The sequence below is a fragment of the Catharus ustulatus genome, chromosome 2, assembly GCF_009819885.2.
Source record: "Catharus ustulatus isolate bCatUst1 chromosome 2, bCatUst1.pri.v2, whole genome shotgun sequence".
Lineage (NCBI taxonomy): Eukaryota > Metazoa > Chordata > Aves > Passeriformes > Turdidae > Catharus > Catharus ustulatus.
Genome location: NC_046222.1, coordinates 45,236,608 through 45,251,070, shown reverse-complemented (window position 1 = coordinate 45,251,070; position 14,463 = coordinate 45,236,608). Strand labels below are relative to the sequence as shown.

The 14,463-nt window shown below is 43.5% G+C and overlaps 1 protein-coding gene across 9 annotated transcripts in view; it reads right to left on the bottom strand.

Moving 5' to 3' along the window:
• GRIA4 (glutamate ionotropic receptor AMPA type subunit 4) overlaps positions 1-3,299 on the bottom strand; it is a 217,930-nt gene extending 214,631 nt beyond the window's left edge. For 4 of the 9 annotated variants that reach the window (XM_033086492.2, XM_033086507.2, XM_033086515.1 and 1 more), the window contains exons 1-2: positions 3,069-3,298; positions 1,770-1,928 (exon numbers count right to left, since the gene is read on the bottom strand). In XM_033086492.2, coding sequence (XP_032942383.1) covers positions 1,770-1,928; positions 3,069-3,156 — 247 coding nt within the window. In that variant the 5' untranslated portion in view covers positions 3,157-3,298. Of the gene's footprint in view, positions 1-1,769; positions 1,929-3,068 lie in introns of all 9 variants that reach the window. The other 5 variants (XM_033086500.2, XM_033086482.2, XM_033086463.2 and 2 more) reach the window with 3 other exon arrangements.
• Between the last annotated feature and the right edge of the window lie 11,164 nt (positions 3,300-14,463).

Sequence of the window (14,463 nt, the reverse complement as noted above, 5' to 3'; positions counted from 1 at the left end):
AAATTGTCGTAACTAGATGCATAGGCAGAATCTAGAATAACTGACTTCACCTAAAAATATTGATATTAGTATACCAAAATTTTAGTCCCATCCTCTTTTACTAAAAATTTAAGTTTAAAAAAGATACTATGTCATTGGTCTCCATGGAATAAATATTATCAGTGCTTGCAAAAGTTGACATGAACTGTAATATTTTCTCAATGAACTACACCTGCACAGACCTCATTCCTCGCGGTTTCAAAGAATTTTTTGAAATCTTTTTACCTTATGGAATTTGATACTGATTTCCATGCTAAACACAACGAATACATGGCTTAATACAGAATTCATGCTTTATGGGACATTGATCTTTCCTGCATAAAATGAATGGAGCCATTTTGGCAGCTCAGAAGCTTTTCCTCTCAAACGAGGTGGCAAGGTCATCTGAAACTTGAAGTAGCAAAGACTTGTATAAATAAATTTAGCAGTCACGCAATAAATTATTCATGAGAACTGCACAGCATATTGTATGTTTACATACTAAAAAGTGCCACAGAGATGGCAGTGAGAAAGCGAAGAGAAACACAGCACGTATTTTAAAGGCACGATGAGCACTAAGACATCCTCCAGTATGTTTCTATTTTAAACTTGCTCAGCAATGTTACTTAGTGCATCTACTTCCAGAGGCAATTCACTCTTCAGTGAAGAGGAGGGATTCGAAAACTTAAGAGCTACAGAGAAAAACCTATAGAGTCCTGAAATATGAACATCAAAGTAGTAACGCTACTACAGTCTTCAGCTTTGCCCCACTGTACACCACAGTCTTACATAATAACATGAATTCCTTTTAAGAATAGAGACAGACATACACTAAAATAATTAGAAATAATGTTTTGCCCCTCTCAGAGATTAGGCGTATCTAGCACGTGTTTTAGCCACTGGTAAAGACCCTGAGGTGACTGAAATGTAGCAAGTTCAGTTAATTACATGTCACTTTTTTAAAAATAAAAAAATAAAGAAATTAAATTTTACCTCATTTGTTAAGGGCATTTCTTGCTCTGTCTTCCTCTCATTGTGTCTGTGATTCTGTGTGTATGTGGGTGTGTGTGTTTATAAAATATATAGTAGGACGAGAATATTTGTTCCAGTTGAGGTGGTCTGTGAAATCAAGTAGATCAGATACTAACTTGATTTGGCACCAATGTATGGATGCACAGAGACATATCCACAGGATGTATGCATTACGAAATGGTAAGAGACATTTACAACCTAGAATATAAGAGCAGGGCTGCCTCAAGTGACATCACCAGATCAACTGCAGTGTCAAGCAACTCAGATATATTATCCTGCACACCACTGCTTCCCTGTCTCCTTTCCAGCCATTAGAAAAGCATTTGGAAGCACAAACATTATCATATATTTTCAAATACATGCACAGCATGCACAGAAGCAAACAAGAGTAAGTGTGGGGTTTATGCACTTACTGAGACATTCATAATTTTTCTTTACAACAACAAAATTCATCTCCATAGAAACCAGGAAGCAAGAAACTACAGTAATAACACTAAAGCAAATGTCACATCAGGTTAGTCAGCAGAAGGCAGGAGAGGGGATTTTGCTCCACTATGGAACTAACAAGGACTGCTGCCCCTTTTGGTCTTCTGCAAAGGGTATCTGTACTGAAGACAGACTTCCTGACGTATTTATAATGCAAGATAACGATGTAGTTTCCTGTTCTTTCCACTGCAATTTATGCCTAGGGTGGTCAGATCAGTGGCATGTTTACTTACAGGCATTTGTTACAGCGAAGCTGTTAGCTGTTTCAATGTTGTCTACATGAGGAACCAAATTAAAAGGTGCTTCGGATGCATTGGGGCTGGTGTTATGAAGAAAGATTGCTAATCGAAAAGCAGTGTATTCCTGATCTGTGTTCCTGATGAAGAGACCACCTACAAAAAAAAAACAGAAAAAAAAAAAGAGCAAAAAGCAAAAGAAGCCGGGTAAATCATTTGCAAGCTACTCAGTGTCTTGTAAGACCGAGCAACTGTCTCTCCCAAAGCTGCACAGTAAGGCAAGTCCTAAGACTTTAATGGATAAGGGACTAATCGTATTCATAATCACAACCACTGCCTTTAAATCACCGTCCTCAATCGATTTTAAACTCCCTGATGCATTCATGCTTCTTTTCTGACTTCTCGGTTTTCAGCCTTTCATACATAAATACCCAGATTTGTCATGATTACAGTGACCTTTTAAAGTGTTTAGCCTCCATCTCCCTGATACCGAGCACACTGGTAAATCAGCTGCTCAACAGCCTCTCACATTAAGTGGCGGGCTGATTAAGCGGAACGATGCTTTCTGGATTAAAATAAGGGAATACCAACTCGGCGTAGGATAATCCGCACTGAAGAGGAATATAATGAACTTTGCTCCTCTGCAGCCATGTGCAGGCAGAGAGCAAGCCAGCCTTATTAGCAGCATCTTTACAAGTCCACAAGAAATGATGCAGTGATGGAGCTGAGCTGGAAAGAATTCAGATAGCTGCGTCCCATCCGAAACACGTCCGAAAGGAGGGAAGCAGGAGGCGATGGGAAAGGGGTGAGGATGGGGTACAGGACTACAGGAGACACCTACAAAACCCTAAACTTTCCAACTACAGAGAGGAACGAAGGACGGTGTAGCGTTTTACCCCCGCATCCCTGTCGGCTACCGCAACCCCCGGGTGCCCAGGACTCGCCATTCCTTAGAGAGTCAGGCAAAAGCAAGGGGAGTCGGAGGGGGCTGGAGCAGCCAAGGGGCATCAGCCCCGAGCCCCTTCCTGCCCTGCCGATATCGCACACCCGGGGCTGGAAGGAGTTCTGCACAAGATGAGCATCCTCCCTCCCGCACGCGAACGCACACAGAAATATTTACACAACACACACACGGAGGCACATATACAGAAACACGAAGATGATTCGTGCAGGCATGGAAATGGGATGGTGCTGGAAGAGAAATGTGCAAAAACTGCCTTCAGAGCCTCCTTTCCAACTCACTTCGCAAAGCACCGAACCCCCGGACACACGCACGCAGCCCAATGCAGCGCTTACCTATTTGCACGCTGCTAGGAAAAGCTCCCATTGCTAGTCCCCAAAAGCCAGAAAACAACAAGACAAGCTGTCTGCAAATTATCCTCATCTTCTCTTCTGCCTCTCTGTCTCCCCTTCTCCCGCTCGCTCGCTGGATGCTGCTCAAAGAGGCATCGAGGGCGAGGAGGATGCACACAAAACCAGGAATTAAAAAAAAAAAAAAAAAAAAAAAAAAAAGGGGGAGGGGGGAGAAAAAGAGAGGTTTCCTCCTTTTTCTTTCTTTCTTTTTTTCTCTCTCTCTTTTTTTTTTTTTTTTTTTCGGCGGTTTTGTTTTAGAATTTGTCCGCTATCCTCTCCCGCTCGCGCTCTGCCTCTCTCCCGGCTGCCGCTTCAGCAAGCCACGCCGCCGCGGCGCATTTTTCCCGCAGTCTCCATCGCCGGGGAGCGGAGGAGTGTGTCCGGCTGCGAATGTTGCACATGCAGAAGATGGTGGTGAGTTTGGCGGCGGGGGGCAGCGTCTGGCGGAGGCGCGGCGGGCGCGGGCGGACATGCGCCGTGCGCCCCCCCCGCCGCCCGCACCGCCGCGGGCGGGAGCCGCCGCCGCCGCCGTGCGCGCCCCGCTCCGCCCCGCGCCGCCCGCACCGCACCGCACCGCCCGCGGGCGCGGCGCGCCTTCAGCTCTCAGCCTTTGGGGGGTTGTTTTTGGCGGGTTTGGGTTTTGGGGTTTTGTTGTGGGTTTTTTATTTTGTTTTTTTGGTCCGCCTCCCCCCGCCTTTTTCCTGCCGCTCGCCCATCCGCGGCCGCGCAGCGCCGCTTAACTTTGCGCTGCGGGCGTCGGGCGGGAGGGCCAGGCAAGGTGAGCGCCCCGGGCTGGGCGCGGGAGGCTCGGCCGCTGCAGCGCATCGCTGGGGTGGCACTGACCGAGAATGGAGGTGGCGGGGCGGATGCGCCTGTGCTGCGCGGCCGCGGAGCTGGGTGCGCGGAGTGCGCGGGCTGTGCCCCCTCCCCGGGAGCGCTCCGCTCCGCTCCGCTTCGCGCGGGAGCCGCGGGACCCGGCCGCGCTTTGCGGCACAGCACGGAGCACAGGGACAGCGCTCAGCACTCGTGCCAGAGGGAGAGAGAGCCGATTTCCATCTTCAAACTTCACTGCTCCTTTTTTTTTTTTTTTTTCTTTTTCTTTCCTAATATTTTTAAGTAGGGGAAATAAAAACGAGCTCTAGTCTTTTTTTGGTGCCTTTGAATTTTTTCTCTTCAAGCCTTGGAAGTTTCCCAGAGGAGCTGCCAGAAGTCTGGGTCTATTGCAGTTAATAATTAAAAGATATATATAATAAATGATAGGTAATGAAATCATCCAACAATAGCTGTGTGTCAGTGGAGGGAGCTTCTAGCTTCACATGTGGCTTTATGAGATATTTCTATCAGTCACAGGGAATGACTGGAGTTGCAATAGCATGATTTTAAAATCTTAATTGACAATATGAAAGAATGTTGATTTTTTTTAAGATGAACTTGGTGGCTCTGCTTTGAAACACACACAAGATCAGAGTTTTACCTCCTTTCACTCGAGTTTACTTTCTTAGTTTTTTACTGCACCTTGTGTCCTCAAAATCTCCTGTTGCAGGGTGAAAGACAACCCCACTATTTACTGCAGAGGGTGACAGTGATTTGTGAAGAATGATTGTGGGCTCCTACCACATGGGAGAGTAAGCAGAGAACATTGAAAACAGAAATGTAAAGACAGACAGACTTACCAGCATGGACATGTCCAGCTGTGCGCATGACTCTGTGTGTGTGTGTGTTTGGGAGAGTGAAAATGCATTACTTTTTTAAAGATTTCTTTGCAGATCAATGGCAAACAGACTTAACCTGCATTTCAGAGTACTCATTCCTTTATGTTTCAGTAAATCTTCTACTTCTGTTTACTTTCCCTTCACGTTTTCCAGTCTTCTCTCTGAAACAGCAGGCTTGCTCTTCACATTATTTACCCATCTCTTTTTGTGACCTCTGCTTTTGCTCTTGCTTGACTTGCTTTTCTTCTTCCTTCATTTACCTCCTTTGTCTCCCTAAATTCTCCCCAAAATTTGGTTCCTCTTTTCCTCCATTCTTCATCGTTTAACTTTTTGACATTTTAAACCCAAATAAAAAGCAATGAAAATGAGATAATATTTCCATGGCTGGCTGGTTCTTCACCACTAGGAGCAAGTGAACTTGGAAAAGTATTTAGTTAATTTGCTGGCATATATGCATGTGAATTCATGCAAAATAGATACTAATATTAGGGTTTCAGGCATATATCCATTATAGTGGATCAGCAAGTTACTGCTGATTCCTTAGCTAACTAAGCTGAGGAATATGTTTTGGTCTTTTTCACACACAATGGTAGCATGTTAATTTAAATTTAATTTGAGAATGCACAAGGAACATATAGTGGTCCAAGCTGATCTGACCAAGAGTCCCACCCAGCAGTTCCTACATCAAATGTGTAATTTCTCTTGGAGTTGGACAAAGTATTTTAGAGAAACATCCAATCTTGATTTAAAGACTTCAAGAGACAGGAAATCCATCACTTCCCAGGGTAAGTTGTTCAAGTTGATATCTACTCTCATTTGTTAAAACCTGCATTTTTCTAGCTTTGGTTTCTAATGTTCACTGTCAGAGATGAACCTGGTATTCCTGTAATGGTATCACTCAGTGCTGTTCCTGGAAATAATCCTGTCCTCCACTTGATATTCTCTTGCTCAGACAGCTCAGGAACATTTTGGCAGCTGTGGAAAGCAGAGGAAAGAAAGGGGAGGAGGCCATACTATAGCAATTTTATTTAAAAGACACAAGGGGAAAAAAAAAAAAGAATTGCAGGATGAAAGTATCAAAGTATCAAAGGGGTAAAATCTCATTTCAGCAAGTTTTTAGAAGTGAATAGCAGATGATCAAGTAATTGATCACAATGTTTATTTTACAGAGGAACTGGAACAGGAAAGGTGACAGAGGTGTAATCAGGATTAAGGCTGGAGGGGAGGAAAGGTGAGATAAGAATTTAGACTCTCTGCTGCTCTGGTGGGTTAACTTTGTCTGATTGCCAAGTGCTTATGAAGCTACTGTCCCATTCCCAAAAGGGAGTGGGTGAAAAATAAGGTGAAAAAGCTGATGGGTCATGGTAAAAACGGGGATATCACTCATAAGTTACTATTGCAGGGAAAACAGACTCAAATTGGGTAAAGGTAATTTAATTTATTGTCCCTGAGGGATAGAATAGCATGGTAAGAAACAGTACAGAACTATAAACACCTCACACACACACCTCTTAGCAGGTCCAACTTCACTCCTTTCATGCCTTTTCTCCTTCCTCCCCCTGAGCAGTGTAGAGGGATGAGGAATGGTTAGTCCATAAAATTCTGCTGCTCCTTTCTTCTCATTGTTTTTCTCTGCTTTAGGGTGGGTCTTCCCCACTGGGAACAGTTCTTCAGGAACAGTCTGTTTCAGTGGAGACTCTCCATGGGCTGCAGTTCCTGACAGAAAACCTTCTCCAGCATGAGCTCTCAGAGGGCTGCAGCTTTTTGAGGCACCTCCACCTGCTCCAACATAGGGTATTCCTCAGGATGGCTGCAGTGCTGATATCTGCTCCATCATGGTCTTGACCATGGTAGCATGCGGTGCCTGGGCACCTCCTTCCCCTCCTTCTTCCCTTCTTCAGACACTTTGTTGTCTGCAGGGCTGTCTCTTCCCCATTTTTCTCACTCTTCTCATGCAGCTGCTCTGCTTTCACCACTTTCTTCAATATGTTATCCCTGAGGTGCCACCAAGCATGACTGATGGCCTCAGATTTGGGCAGCGATGGGTCTGTTTTGGAGCCGGATGAAACTTGGGAGCTTGTGGTGTCTTGTGACAGAGGCCACCCCTGCAGCACACCCTCCCACCCCAGCCTTGCCACACGAACCAGCAGAGCTGTATCCTACCAAGCAAGAGGGGACCAGAAGGAAGAGCCTGTGTGTTTTCCTGGTGGCAGCTGGGGAGGTGCTGCACTGAAACCGTTTCTGAACTGAGGTCCCAGGATTCCCTTAGCTCCCCTCAGGCAGACTAGGAAGGTTGTGGTTGGTGATTAAGGGAACAAGGGACCGATCCTGAAGTTCCACAATGGAATAGCAGAGAAATTAAGAAATTATTGGAAGAACTTTTGTTGAATGCATCAGTTGTATGGAATTGACTAGAGGGGATCTGTCCAGGGAGTGCTGGCTGTTGGTGGTGAAGGCTTGCTCTGCCTTAGGGCACAAACAGCTCATGTTGGCCTTGGCTGGAGGCCACCACTAGGGAGAAGACTCACTCTGTGGAGAATCAGCTGAGGCTGTCTGCTGCAGAACATGAATGACTTGTGCTGCAGAAGGTGCATGAATGGGATTTTTTCCCCTCTGGCAAGGTTTGGAAACCCTTGACTATTTTCTTGATCAGATAGTCTTGTGCTTGAACAAAATGCCTATATGAAAAGACCCTGCAGGAACTTGAATAATATGAGAAGATTTATTTTAAAGAAGAGATGAAGGCTGTATGTTAGCTAGGAGGAATAGAACTGCAGAGAAGATACCAGAGGCATTCAACTTACGGGAATCTCAGAGGAAAAGCAGGGTATGGGGAAGACAGACACTTAGCACCATGGACAGAGTTTGTGTTGTGCATATAGTAGATAAATACTCACATGCCAAAGTAGCAACTTTCCTATTTTTTTTTTTTTGCACCAAAATGCAAATGATAGCTACACCATCTATTGAAAAGGCATGTCATTATGTGTCTGGAGACATGTAACTTTGTGAGGGAGGTCTTGAGTGAGAAAGGGGGGAAGTAAAGGCTGTGCCAATTGTCAAGGACAGGTTGGTACAACTAGGAGCACAGAGAGGAGGAAAGGAAAACTACAATTTCACTATCAAAAGACACAAAAATAAAGATCCACCATCACCCCTTCCTAGCAGGTTCCAGGTGCACAGAGGCAGGAACAGCTTTAAAACAGGCAACAGCATGCCCCTGGCCTGTTTGCCAGGGCTCCCAATGCGTCCTTTCAGAGTAGGTAAATGTTTGCACCACAATGGCTCCCTATGGCACAACCATCTGGGCACAGAGATCCATCCCAAAAAGGGACTCCTTCATTTAGATTAGTCTTGCTTCAATTTTCATTGCAGCTTTCACAGTGTGGCCACTGGAAATGCTTCTGCAATAAATAAATGATGGCAAAACCAATTGAGTCTGTACTTTCTGAGTCCTTTCTTGCCTTATGAAATGCTGTAGCTCACACATCTATCAAATAGATCCCTTAGACTGTAAACTCTGGGACAAGGCTGTGTCTTTTGTGAAGTGCTTAGCACTTCTAAGCAATAAAAAGTAAATAAAATACGAATCATTTATGTAGAATTTTTTGCACTCCACCACGGCATGGTCTTGCCTGACCTTTTGTAGTCATGCCAGCAGTACTGAATAGATGAACAGCCCACAGAAGAAGATACAGTTTTCTTTCAGTAGCAGAACTCCTTTGCGGGAGATCACTTTACAGCAATTTCTTCCATTTTGTGAGATTTTTTCCTCCCATTTTCATTCTTACAATTTTTCATTCATCTAAATTCTGGGGTAGAGAGAAAAGTTAATTATTTTTAATAATACTTCTCATTAAGAGTTTTATTTTGATACTGGAATGACTGTAGTATAATGCATCTGGCTTTGAACACGTTCATCCACCAGTCCTACTCCTTTCTACTGTGATGCATGTTAGTATCATTCTTTGCAAACCTAATGACCTGAAGAGAAGTTAAAGGGATACTGTAAGACACCGTGAGCATGAAAGGAGTATTTGTGGAAAGTGAAAAATCCTGATCATAATTTAAGTTGTGCTGATATCAGTCAGGGAGTTTATTCAGTGTGAGAAAAATGTGGTAACACTGATATAATTAAGAACTGCCTTATTAAGTTGGACTCAGTGTCCTTTTTTAACAGTATCTTTTGAATAACATTAACTGATAGAGGTTTGTTAGGGAAGAGTATGATAGTTGAGCAACTTTTCCTTTAAATTTTAAGGGACTTTGGAGAGGTTATTTCTTGCAGAGTCCTCTGACCTCCTGACAGTCAGGGCTTTGAGACCTCTAAACTAAAGATTTTCTAGAGGTCCTCAGTCGAAGAGTCGCCTACGGTGTTGTTGCCTTATGTTTACTTCCATGTCCAGCAGTATCTTATGCAAATGCACTCTATAACCCCATACTAAGAAAATATTTTATTTAGTTTGATTTAAACCTTTTTTTGTATTGACCATTTCCTGGAAATTCCCGAAGGCAATAATAAAAGATATTGTTTACTTTGCCATATCATCCCTAGCTTTATATACTGTTATAATGTCACCTTTTAGTCACCTCTTTATGTCTTCCCATATCTTATAGTCTTTGCTATATATCAATTCTCCTTGCCACTATTCTCTCTGCTACCTCTTATGCCTTTCTGAAAGACAGGACACATGAAACAGGACACATTTTTTGAGCTGTAAAACTGGTTTCTGCTTAACTCATTTTTTTCTTAATCATTCCTAAAACGTCATTTTCCTCTCACTGTGCAGACAATATTTTCAGGACACTATCCACAAAGACTTCCATATCTCTTTCCTGGATGACAGTAGCTAATTTAGAGCCTATCATTGTGTATGCATAGTTAAGGTTGTTTTTCTCATGTGCACTGATTTGTATTTTTTTTTAACACAGAATTTAATTTGCTATTTTTCTTCTCAGTGAATTAGTATTATGAAAATATTCTGCAGTACTTCCCAGACAGCTTCAGTCCCTGGGAATTTGATAAAATATCAAAATCAGACTCTATTCCCTTTAAATTTGATCTCATATTCATTACATTTATAATGGCTTAATAGGTTTTTCCTGTCCATATTTATGACCTGGGCTGCATCATGGCATATACCTGAGAAAATACAAAAGTTTGAAGCAATGTTTCTTTCCTAAGTACAGCTTATTGCAGTAGTAAATGTCAGGCAATTCTGAAGGATAGGGCAATTTCCTCATCAATTAGAGGTGTGCTTGTGGGGAAAATGCAGCAACTTAAAAGCATTCCACCTGAGCCCATCTGGTCTTGTTTATACAGGGATAAAAGATCAACTTTTGCTAATGCTGATTTCTGCTCATCACTTGTAATAATTCCTGAATTCAAAATGAGTTATTGCTACTCTTCTAAGTACTGGGTGAGTTAGACCAACTGTCTGTAAACTTACATGAAATAGGTTTTAAAATAAGTGTGTTTCATTCTCATTTTCTAACTTACTCATTTGAGTAGCAATCTAAAGTAGCAAAAGAAGGGTACCCCTGGGTATATCTGAGGAGCGTAGTTAGTAATCACCCACACCAAAAAGTCAGGTTGCTACCTGAAAGTGAGGTACAAGTTGAGAAAGGGGATTCACCCGCATGTCCCTCTACTGTGGACAGGGGACATGCATATGGATCTTCTGAATCATGCAGTATTAAAAATTCCCTTTTTTATCTGGGATCGGGGCATTGATTCTACATCTCCTGAGCAAAGAACAGTCACAGTAACAAAGACACCTCCCTGCAGGTGAACGCTTTGTAGTGAAACTCAATTCAGTGTGGAATGAGATGGGAAGAAACCAGAAGAAAATCAGAGACAGAAACTCGGTTTAGGTAATTACAGAATGTGAATTCTTAAGAATAAAAATTCGTTTTTCCTAAATAAAAAAGACTGGGGTTTTGGGTTATATTAAAATAAACCCAAGACCACAAAAACACATTTAAACATCACCCTAATTCCATGAAAATAAATATTTTCCCCCTAAACATGTACTTTGGTACATTATGTACAGTAATTTCACGAATACAAGCCGCACCAATTTGACCAAAATTTTGGTGGAAACCCGGAAGTGCGGCCAATATTCCGGGGCGGCTAATACATTAACAAAATTCTAAAAGCTGCCAACACGGAAGTGAGAGCCCGCGGCAGCCCCAAGCCAGGCTGGAGCCCGGCCGGCCCCGGCAGAGGTGGGAAAGCCTGGCAGAGGCGGGGCCAGCAGTGTGGGGGGCGGGCGGCAGAGCCTGAGCCAGCAGGGCGGGGCAGGGGGGGCGGCAGAGCCCGGGCCAGCAGGGCGGGGAAGCCCGGGAGAACTGGGGCTAGCAGTACAGGGGAGCATGGCAGAAGCAGGAAGGCTGGCGGGTGGGGCTGCCTGGCAGTGGGGGAAGCCCAGCAGAATCGGGGCCAGCAGCGTGGGGGAGCCCGGCGGTGCGGGGGCCTGCAGTGCCGGCCAGGGCGAGGAAACGCGGCGGCGGTGCAGACGGGAGGGGGCGGCCGGCGAGCCTGGCGGCGGCAGCCCGCCGGCCGGGCGAGCGAACGCGGCGCGGGGTGACCGGCGAGCCTGGCGGCGGCGGCGGCAGCCCGCCGGCCGGGCGAGCGAACGCAGCAGCGGGGCGGTGCTGACGGGAGAGGGGGGCCAGCGAGCCCGGCGGCGGCGGCAGTACCACCCGGCCAGCCCCGCCGAGCCGTGACGCTGAGCTGGGCCACCCGGCCCCGTCGGCAACCATGAGCGGGCCGAGCCTTCCTGGCCCCGCCCCGAGCCAGTAAAGCCCGCTATGCCACGATCCTGTTACTAATTGGCCAATTTGTGAAAGCTGCGCTCGGATTCTCGCTACGAACGAAAGTGCGGCTAATATTCGGGGTGCGGCTTATCTATTGACAAAGACAGCAACATTGTTGAGGCACCGGAAGTGCGGCTTATAATCCGTGCAGCTTGTATTCGTGAAACTACTGTACTTTGGTTTTATTTTTGCCAAAATTTGATGGAAAATATTTTTCATTTTCTTACCAGTTCCATTAAAATGTTTTGCCATAACCTCTGTGACATAATCTACTCAGCAGAGTGAGGGAGATGTCAGACCTGTATGAAGAATAGCCTCTGTTCACTACCCACAGCATTTTGCTGTATTGACCTAATTGTCAATTCTTGTGAAAAAACACCCCAAAGTTCACCTTTGTTTGAAGGCAATAGTTTTTAGCTCATTTCTCTTGTTCACCTCCCTAGTGCTGTCATCCACAAGAAGGAGTGAGCTGGTTTTTGTGCCACCACTATCAGAGAATCACCTCAGCAAATCCAGCTGCAGAAGTCTCAGCATTGATGATGCTGGATGAACAAAAAGGACAATTCAAGATCCAGGAGGAGAAAGGGAATGGTGAAATTGCTGAGAAGGATCTGCCCTGTCTTTTTTAACTCGTGAAGTGAAACAAATTTGATAAAAAATATTTCAAGCATGATAACCAGGAAACCTTCAGTGCTGTTTCTGCAAATTCATAGAATATAACTGCAGTTTGATACACCAAATTGCTCATAAAAATTAGTTTTAGTGAGCTTTATTGCCAATAAAAATGATACTTTTCACCCACATCCTGTGATCTTGTCTTGCATTTCACAGTCCCTAACAGACCTGTATCTACATGTCTGAGAGATAAATATCCTCCTGTCATAACATCTATACTTTTGTAACAAAGCATTACTTACTTACATGAAGCTATTTCTCAGCTTCAGGAAAAAAACCCAAACATACAATCAAGTAATGCAATTCTTTTCTCAAGTCACACACACACACACACACACACACACACACACACACACACACACACACACACACACATTCTCTATTTTCTGCTAAATTTTCACATTAATTAGAGCACATAAAATATTGCCTGGATTTGAAGATGCATTTTCAGCCCACAGTTTTGGCCTTTCTGTATGCAAAATTGTATTATTCTCTCCATGGTAGGGTTAAAGTTTATCTCAAATAAATCTGTCTCTTTGGCTCAGCTCTAGCTGGCTTCCAGCCCCCGTCCCCCACACTGCAAAAGCTGCAGACTAGATAATTGCTGTCATTCAGCTACAGCCATGTGCTGTGTTTGCAGAACTAGAGTCTGTTTCCCTAGAAAATCAGTCTTTGATGCCTTAAATGCTGTATGTATTAGTTCTTACTAGTACTCTGATAGTCAAGACGTGTCAGTTTTTGTCCAGTTATTTCTTCTCTGAAATATGTAGTGAGGGTACAAGGTGGGTTTATCTGTTGCATTATTAAGTAAAGTTTGTGAAGCAATTTAGTGCTGTAATGATCCCATCTAGTACTAATGTCCCTGAAAATAAACTAATTTATAAGCTGTTGGTTTATTTAATAGTTGATATACAATGATTCATACTCTAAGGATTAGGGATTATTGGTAGAAAGTTTTTCATTGAGCATCTTTTAAAACAGGTCAGATTTTTGTCATGTACATTGATGTGTGCATACTTATAAAAATTGCCCTAAATATATTTTATGCTAACTTTCTCAGTCTTTTGCTGTGCTAAAGAGCACAGTAATCTGTAAGTGCAAGGCAAGCAGGGGTGCCTTTAGGGGAAGAAAATGCTACTTTGCAAAAGGGTGAAATTATCTAACCTTCTGTCACTGAGACCACTCTTTTAAAAAACCCAGAAGTGGTCCTCACTAAAGCACATCATGTGGTCATTGAATTAGAAATGCAGGGATGGAAGAGATTCCAAAGGTTATATCGTCCAGTCCTCTGGCTCTGGGGAAGGAACAAATACACCAGAGCTTCCTACAGAGATTTTTATCTGCTACTTTTTTTTAGAATTTCTGCTGAAAGACTCTCCAAGGGTGTCCTGTTCAAGCTTTCTCTTCTCCATTTTTTTATTAATATATGACCTATATAGTCTTTACTGCAAGTTATACTGGGTTCTTTTTGTCTTTCCTTCACAACTGGTAACAATTGATCATTGTCTTTCCTATTAACAATCTGCCATATCCTAAAAGATCTATCAGACCTTTGTCTGCCCAGACTTAATGAACCCTTATTTTTGCAGTCTTCCTTCACTACTAATACTTTCTGAGCCCTCTTCTCTTTCCTGCTGTTTTCTTCTGTATTCTTTCCAGAGTGACTGTGTGGGTTTTGGAGGATGGCACTGAAAGTCACTGGCACTTCTTAAGCTGCATTCTCCCTGTAAACAAGTAGAAGGAAATTATCTTGACCCATATCTTACCTGTAAAATGCTTGACAACAGATTTTCCCTTTCCTTCTTTTGCAGTAGTACTGCAGTGTTGACTCACATGTCTTTCCTAAAACTCTTAAACTTCCAGGTCCCACTTTCCTTACTTGGTATTTTCAGTATTCATTTCTCCATACTACTTATTTTGCTCTAAACTTTATTTCCGTTTTATTAATTTCTTTTTCATTCTAGATTTTCTATTTATTAGGACATTTCTGGATTTTCAGGTTGTTGTGCAGACTTCTGTAACCCTCACATACCCTATTTCATCTACAAACTTTTTAAACTTTTTAAGCCATACTTTTAATGAAAACACTGAACAGAGTTGTTCCTGAAATCTCTGAGGGATACAGTCTGAAA